This window comes from Brachyhypopomus gauderio, chromosome 3 (assembly GCF_052324685.1).
Source record: "Brachyhypopomus gauderio isolate BG-103 chromosome 3, BGAUD_0.2, whole genome shotgun sequence".
NCBI lineage: Eukaryota > Metazoa > Chordata > Actinopteri > Gymnotiformes > Hypopomidae > Brachyhypopomus > Brachyhypopomus gauderio.
Genome location: NC_135213.1, coordinates 21,252,548 through 21,260,694, shown reverse-complemented (window position 1 = coordinate 21,260,694; position 8,147 = coordinate 21,252,548). Strand labels below are relative to the sequence as shown.

The 8,147-nt window shown below is 39.7% G+C and overlaps 2 protein-coding genes across 2 annotated transcripts in view; both read right to left on the bottom strand.

Moving 5' to 3' along the window:
- Positions 1-437: 437 nt before the first annotated feature.
- foxl3 (forkhead box L3) lies at positions 438-5,772 on the bottom strand. The gene is made up of 3 exons (XM_077000276.1): positions 3,103-5,772; positions 2,428-2,596; positions 438-2,122 (listed from the first exon to the last, which is right to left on the bottom strand). The coding sequence occupies exons 1-3, from the start codon at positions 3,207-3,209 to the stop codon at positions 1,700-1,702; spliced, it is 699 nt and encodes a 232-aa protein (XP_076856391.1). The 5' UTR covers positions 3,210-5,772; the 3' UTR covers positions 438-1,699.
- A 136-nt stretch (positions 5,773-5,908) lies between these two features.
- Positions 5,909-8,147, bottom strand: part of fam20cb (FAM20C golgi associated secretory pathway kinase b) — a 28,753-nt gene continuing 26,514 nt past the window's right edge. The window contains exon 10 of the mRNA XM_077000275.1: positions 5,909-7,832. Within this exon, the coding sequence (XP_076856390.1) occupies positions 7,574-7,832 (259 nt within the window). The 3' untranslated portion in view covers positions 5,909-7,573. The remainder of the gene's footprint in view (positions 7,833-8,147) is intronic.

Here is an 8,147-nt window from a genome sequence, read left to right as displayed (position 1 = left end):
ACAAAAGCCAGCAATGATTGATACACCTTAGAAGGAAAATAAATGTTAACAGGCTTCCATTTTAAACTCCCCCTTTATGAATGATATGTATTCTAATAGTGTTTCCATCTGTTTCAGGAGAATGGAAAAGGTCAGTCAGAGAGATTAGCAGGATTTGAAGAAGGTTAGACTGTACTGGACTAGCAGCATGTTAATTACCATGTCGCCGAAACATAAACTTAACAAGCAAAGAAAGACAGTTTTTCATCTTTCACATGAAGTGTTATTTTCATTAATAATATATTGTAATTAGAGTTGGTATTATTTTCTAATTATTTTCTAATAATCAGTTGTTTATTGGATGTTAAGGTATTCAATAGATGAATTTCTTCAATTGAAAAATAATTTTACACCTTGGCAAACTTGAAATTAAAGGTGTTTATTACACTAGTGTATGATCAGTGCTCTTTACAAATGAACATGGCTTTACCATAAGGTCTTGGCTGTTTGTTTATTTGTGTATTGGTACCATCAGACGGCTAGGTTCTTTTCTTTTCTTCTTTTTTTTCCAAAAAGTAAATATACAGATCTTGTACAGTAAAATGTACATTCATATTTACCATAACACACACACACATACACACACTGTAAATTTTGGTATTGCACAAAAAAGCGATAGCGCTTTCTCCTATCCTACTGATGGACTAAATATAGACATTTCTTTTTTAAAAAAAAGCATTTTACAGTGACAGCTGTTAAACGGAAGCCTATCTTGTGGAAGTCAAATGAGCACAAGGAAGCAATATATAGTGTGTAATTTTTCACAAGTTCTCTAATATATTGTAGAAGACGTACAATTCCAATATTTCCATCCCTCATCCTTTCAAGATGTAAATAAATGTTTAGGATTCAAAAAACAAAAGCAAAGGAAATTAAAATGTAGTAAAAAAAAATTTGAAGTAGTGCAGATTCGTAGTCATCGCTGTCATTGTGAAGTGAGAACATGCTCATAAATCTCAGACGTAGATCAGTGAGCGTCGGAGGCAAAATGAAACATGATGTAAACACTGAAGTATGTGTAAACAGTCCAGCCAATGTGCCAGCATACATGTTTAAGCAGCCTGCTAATGCCATGGGAAGAGACTCCAGCAACAATTCAGAAATCAAGGAGCACTGAGGATCCAGACATGATGGTTCAGCTTTTGGTTCTAAAAAGACTGTGTCTCAGAAAGCGGCTCTGGGTGTCAGGTTTTAGGAACATGGCTACCAGAGCACGCATACATTTATCACTGATCAGAAAAAAATCCTGTATGTGTAGACCAGTAGTCAGATGTAAAAAAAAAAAACTGCACTGTTTGTAGAGAGAGAAAGGAGAATTGAACTAATATAGCAGGATCCCAAACAAAATAATTTAGGACTCTGTATTTGTAATTTGCCCATTTACTTACTGATACCTCCACACATGTTGATATCATGTTGTGCAGCTAACATTCCACTTTAACATACCCACTAACACCAGTACAATTTCAAGCAGTACTGTACATACTGTATACATTCTGTTCAAATTATGTGCTTTGCACGAAAATCGGACAACCCCATGCTTTTACAGTTACACAACTGTCCAAACAAATTGGGAAGGGGGGGTGAATTTGAAAAGTTCAGTGATTCTCTAGCGATTTGCACATCTCCCGATGTCCTTCAGGGTGTGCCAGCATGCAGGTTAGAGGGTCCAGAAATGCAGGTTGATATGTTGCGGTTCCAGGTGGTGAATTACAGCCCCCACTGATCCGCAGTGGGGGGGTCTGAACCCTGGCGAAGGGTCTGGCGTGGAGAGGATGTAGTCGATGCTGAACTTGATCTCTGACTCTGGCTTGCCGAGTGTGTGGCCCCCCCGGCCTCCTCTGCGACTCGCCGTCTCGGGACAGAAGGGGTCGGGGTCCAGCGGTCCCGCCGGCACGTTCTGCTGGGGGTCCACGGGACCGAAGGGCTCCGACGGCTCCCGGAAACCCAGCTTTATGTTGCGGCGACGACGGCGGCGCCGCCTGAAGTTGCCGTTTTCAAAGAGGTCCAGCATGGACTCACAGCCGGTGGCGAAGGTCCAGTAGTTCCCTTTGCCCTTCTCGTTGCCTTCGGTGCGAGGGACCTGAGAGAAGCCCAGAGGACAACAGGTGTTTGGCCACACTGAAGTGTAGAGGCTCCAAATGGTATTTATGTGTGCACATGTATCTGTGGTTAGTTCAAGGCTTACAGCAGCAGAGGGACCCCAAATGAATAAAACACAAGAGCAGAAATATGAGCACATCTAAAACTAAAAAAAAAATTATCTGGTGTGCAGTAGTTACTTATTTATTTATTTTTATTTATTTATTATCTGATTAAGATCAGAGTTTTCTTTTAAAGAAGTTATAATTTTTTGTAAATGGCAATGCCTTGACACATACATCTTACCTTTATGAAACAGCTGTTGAGGGAGAGATTATGTCGGATGGAGTTTTGCCATGCCCTCTGGTTGGATCTGTAGTAAGGGAATCTTTTCATGATGAACTCATAGATCCCGGACAGGGTGACTTTGTTCTCTGGGCTTTGCTGAATGGCCATAGCGATCAGTGCAATATAACTGGAAGATGGAGAGAGAGAGAGTGAGAGAGTAATAATTAATGAAGGATGGAGGTCTTATAATTATTAGTGATAAAGAGGTTGTGACCATTAGCGTAAAATCCCTTCACAAGTTAAATCAATGGTTACATGCTTTTTAATTATATTCATCTAGATTATTGTGATATTTTTGATAGGCAAGATTTATTAATAAAACAAAATAATATTTTATTACTTAAAGTATTTTACATATATGATATATTTTACACATGTTAATAAGTGGAATTTTTACTGTTCCAACTAAAACTAACACATTTTTAAGCACAATATTACTTTTTCTGTTTTTTTTTCAACTTTGATATTAGTACTACTACTACTGTGATGATATTAGCAATAATAATAATAATAACAACGATAACAACAACAACAACAATAATAATAATAATAATAATAATAATAATAGTGCTATTGTTATTGTTGTGGTTATAACCAATGAAATGCAAAAATAAATACAAAAAAGGGAAATACCTGTAAGCGGGTCGGCACACTTTCTTCTCTTCATCAGTGCCACATGCCGGGTAACCGTCTCCATCATAATTAAAGCAGTTGTAAGGATACTGCGAATTGTCAAACATTGTTTGACGTCCAGAATGGCAGCTTTTCCAAAGACACCTGCAATTATGAAGTAAAGAAAAAGACTACTGACAAACACAAGTGCACTTTTAAAATGAGACGAATAAGTGCTGGCCTCCCGGTTGCCAGATGACTGTGTGGAGAAACTCCCCACTTTCTCACCGGCTGTTGCTCTAATGCTGGTAATGGGCGTAAATGACTTGGCCAACTCCTGTGAACGTCTGAACCCGGGGCGTGATCAACAAACTATTCAGTCATTCACTCTTTGATTCTGGGTGGTCCAGTCCTATTTAGAGTTGGATGTTTTGTTTCGTAATGTTTCCTTTTATAGCTTAACCTACTAATAATTCAACAAGGGATGAACATTAACAAACATGCTTGTGGTGAATCAATCTTAACTCTTTGAGGTTGTTTTTGTTCCCCGTGCACAGCCCCGTGTGCTCTGAATCACATATCTTTCGGCAACAAATTGAGTTCTGTAGATGTAATCTATAATACTGTATAATAGCCATAAATTGTATTTCCGTGACTAAATGGGGGTTGTGTGTTCAAAAGAACATTTAACAGAGCATATGAGGGACTGGACTACCGTCGGCTGCACAGAGCGTGGCAAACAGCCTGCGGCGCGAGATGTGTGTGTGTGGCCTCGGATCTAGATAACGCTACTGCCCAGTGTGGTACACAACCAACGTGGCCACACATATTCACAAATTCTTCGTAGTTTATAATATTCACTAGAGTTTGAGTTTATAGCATGGACGAGGATGTTCTTACAACTTCTGAGTCAAAAGTCCCATTCATATTTATAATGTTTATTTAAAGATAATCCGAACCGGAGGATAATGTTTGGGGGGGTGGGGCTGCATCACTTCGGTTAAAAACCTCTACACTTTAAACCGCTAAGAAATAAAAACTCTAAGGAATTACGAGCTTTTAGGGAACACTTGTGTTCATGTGTCTAGTCTTTCCAAGAGGCTGAGTGAGATCAGATAACAGTCCCGGTGGAGTCCTGGTGCGTTCCCATGACGCCGTTTCCTCTGCAGAACTGTCTGCGGCTTCCCTGATTACAGCTGTACTATTAGTGGTCCCTGTCTCCCAAGATTTCTGTCTCAACTGAATTTCCGTCCTCCACTTGTGGACGAACGGGCTGCTGCGGTTGTTGTGTCTCCAATGGCAGATGCTCGTTCGCTGCAGAAAAGGGCATGTGTAGGTTACCATAACAATGTAGCCTGTGTGAAATAAAAGCAATAGACTTCAAGTTGAGTTGTGTAAACTTGTTTCAAATGGTAACAACTCGGTCAATAATTATCCGGGTATGACACAGCCTATAACTAAGATTCATATATATTCACAAAAGTAGAAATTAACATTTAAAAAATTTATTTTATAATTTATATGTATATTATTTACGGGTCATTCCAGAATTTTGGTACATTTCCTGTCCCACCAATTAAATTTCAAATGTACATATCCAATATATCTAAATGACAATTTTTTTAACAATGTACTTGTTATAAGACAAACTGTAAAATTTGGTGGAAAAATAAGCTCCTTAGATATTATTCAAAAGACCGAATACCTTTGGACCACCTCAATAAATGGCCGTTTTCTCTTGTCCCACACATTGGGTGACCAACTCCTTTGCCAAATTTAACAATTAAAATAAGCTCTAAATAAATTACTTCCTCTTGTGTATTGTTGAAATGCATCTCCTTTACTTATGAAAACAACTTCTTTGGTCTACATTGTATTGCAAGTCATAGTTTCTACACTATTAAGTTGTGTCCCACAACATGCGCGCAGCCCTGTTACCATAAGGAATTTTATCTCGCAGAGAAAGGGTTAAAAATATTTGTTTACTGGCACAAAGGAATTTGCATCACAAGGACATTTCCTGCCCACATGGCAAGAAAAATGGTAAGTGCTCTAACAATTTTCAAGGTTTTTTTTTCCAAATATGTTTGTCCAAGTTGTGTGTGTCACTCAGTGAATGCAACTCTGTTCCTCATATTGTAAGACTAATATTGAGTAGAGTCAAAATTTACTTTATATACTTATATAACCATATTTGTCCTTGATCTTGTATAAATAGCTAAATTTTACAGTTAGCATCTGTTCCTGGGGTAGACCACAACTTAGACTAAATTTGCAACCCTGTTAGTCGCAACCCTGTTACTGCATACCAATTTACTGCACACCAATCTAATAAAGAAAAAACTGCTTCCATATCTGAGATTGACGAATCAAATTTTTTGATAGTTTATAACCTGTAGATAATAAATATGTGACTAAAAATGATCAAATTGAAGATCAAATTTTCAGAAGTGACCACCACTGAAATGTACCAAAATCCTGGAATGACCCTTACATTATTTTGTATATAGTAATACAAAGTACATACCTTGTATTACTTTAGACCTCTTGTTGTCAAATAACATTATTGCAAAAATAATTTAATAAGAACACTATCTAAATTACTGACTCCCAGAAGACCATGACCCATTTTAAAAACAAATTCCTCAAATTCATTTGGTGGTTATGACTAAGATAAACTCTTGGTTTGCTAGCTGTAAAGGGCTAGGAAACAGCTATAGCTATAAAAACAAAAACACGTTTTGTGTTCTGTCATGCAATAATGACAATTGTGATCATGTGATAAATACTCTGGGCCAATCACACAGCATATCATGGCACACATGGGGAGCTGCAATATTCAATTTATTGCACTAGGAAACCCTCCACAAAAACAAGAACAAAATGTATGTAGAACATCTCTAAAGTTTATATGCGAGTGAAAATTCTGAGGGAACTCAATGCGAAAATTGTAAAACAATATAAAGAGAATGTACCTTAATTTGGTAATTAAATGCCATCTCTTAGGACCCAAACCCTTTCATTTACAACCCAAATATTCAAGTATTTCTATAATTGCACAAGCAATGGAATCACATATTTACAGGTCTTTTTCAGCAGGTACTGAAATATGCTCTAGTGCAGCTTAGTCTTGGTAGCTTTATACATTAGTGCCCATTCATTCAGAATTTTGAACTAAAAATGAACAACCCTTTGAAAAAGCAATGTAAATGCAATGATATAATTTTAAAGCTGGAATTCAAAAAATGTACAGGAAGTGAAATAAATGTGAAGGTCTGTAAGTTGATTGCAAATAATCTTTGCAAAATAAGATGTTAGTACCGTTACGTTTTTTTGATTGTTTGTAGTCAGAAAAAAACACCCCCCAATCTCTCTATGTTGAGCAAATGTGTTGATTGGCTAGTGCATTCTTGCAGAGACGGAAGAGACGGTCCCAGCCACTCTTCCGCTCCATGAGAGCACCTCTGTCCTTTAGTCAGAGTTCACCTTCGCTCACGCCACACGCTCCTACTAATCCTAACTTTCAGTGAGTCCACTTCCTTGGGGATTTCTGAATAGCATCTGATGTCCATGATGGTCAGTGTTGGGGAGGAATGTGCTGCAGACCCTATCCAAAGCCCACTGACGGTTCTCAATCAGCCAATGTCAGGCTGCTCTTCCAACCCGGAGAAGCTCTAGAGAATATGGGTGGGTGCCACATTCTCAACATTAATGGCACCATCGTTTATACATGCTCAAACCCACCTGCGAAGGCAAAAAGGTCCCATTACCGTATTCAGCTCTAATGCCTGAAGGGGGTTACTGTACTGTATATGGTGTGTGTTAACTCAGGTTGACCTATAAACATACAAAATATTCACAATTTTAGTCAACCCCTCTAATTTTAAATGATTACATTTCTAAAAAAAATCTTTCAGATTGTATTCATGTGACTAACTGATTTTACTGAAGTGAGATTCTGTTAAATGCAAAAAAGTAGGAATGTCTTTAATACACAAAACACTTTTCTAAATGCTATCACAAATACTGCAGTTGGGTTAAAGACTTGCTACTGAATCCATCTCTGCTGTCTTTAATGATATGTTGGCCAAAACACTTTACTCGAAAATAAATATGAAACTCAATAAATAATGCCAGGGCAGCTGGCAGCGTGTTGGAGCTAACCTGCACTCCACTCACGTATGTTCAAAGCAGTTGATTATTTTCCGCCATAAATTCCAAAGTTAGACATCTCTCTGTTATATTAAGACACGTCCGCAGCACATCAGACAGTGCTGTGCGTCCCGTCCACGAGTCTGTGTGTCCCTTGTCACGCGCACTCCACTGGTCCGGGGAAGGAGCCTTTTGGAATTCACTGAATTCAGAAGAGCCGTCCCCGAGAGCTGCTGTTGCGGGACGCTGGAGGTCCAGTCACGTGTGGCGCGGCTAGACGGAAGTGCGGGCAAAGTGGCCCACTTCCACCTCCGCCCTCCCCCCCTTCCCCCAGGGCCTACTACCTCTGTGGGGCTGGGGGTGTGGGCGTGCCTTCTGGCACCAGGTCGTCCTCCACCACGCCGACATAGCCCTCCTTCTCGATGCAGTCGGCCAGGACCTGCAGCACCAGACGCAGGCGCCGGTCCATGGCCTCCAGGTGGGGCCTGATGAGGATGGGGGCTAGCGTGTCCCTGCGGAGAGACTCCTCCATCAGAGCACTCAGCTGGAACTCCTCCCTGGCCAGCAGCTGCAGCCGCAGGTGAGTGGATCTCTTCACCCTGAGCAGGGGTAGAGCGGCATCACGTTTTGCAGCGCACCGCACACAAAACCTCGGTACAAAGCGTAGCCATGCTGACTGACCTCATGGTAAGACATGTAGCTGCTATTGGTCTGACATTAGGATTTCAAAATCATTCCAATACACATTTGACACTACACTGTCTGGCTTTTGAGTATCTCTTCTTTTCAGGAACAACACACTTGATCAATGTCTCATGAATTCTAAAACTCTTTTAAAAACTATATGCTCTGAAATGTTTTAGGGATCAAGGTCTAGATTAGTAACTTGTTGTCATATCAGAATATTGATACTC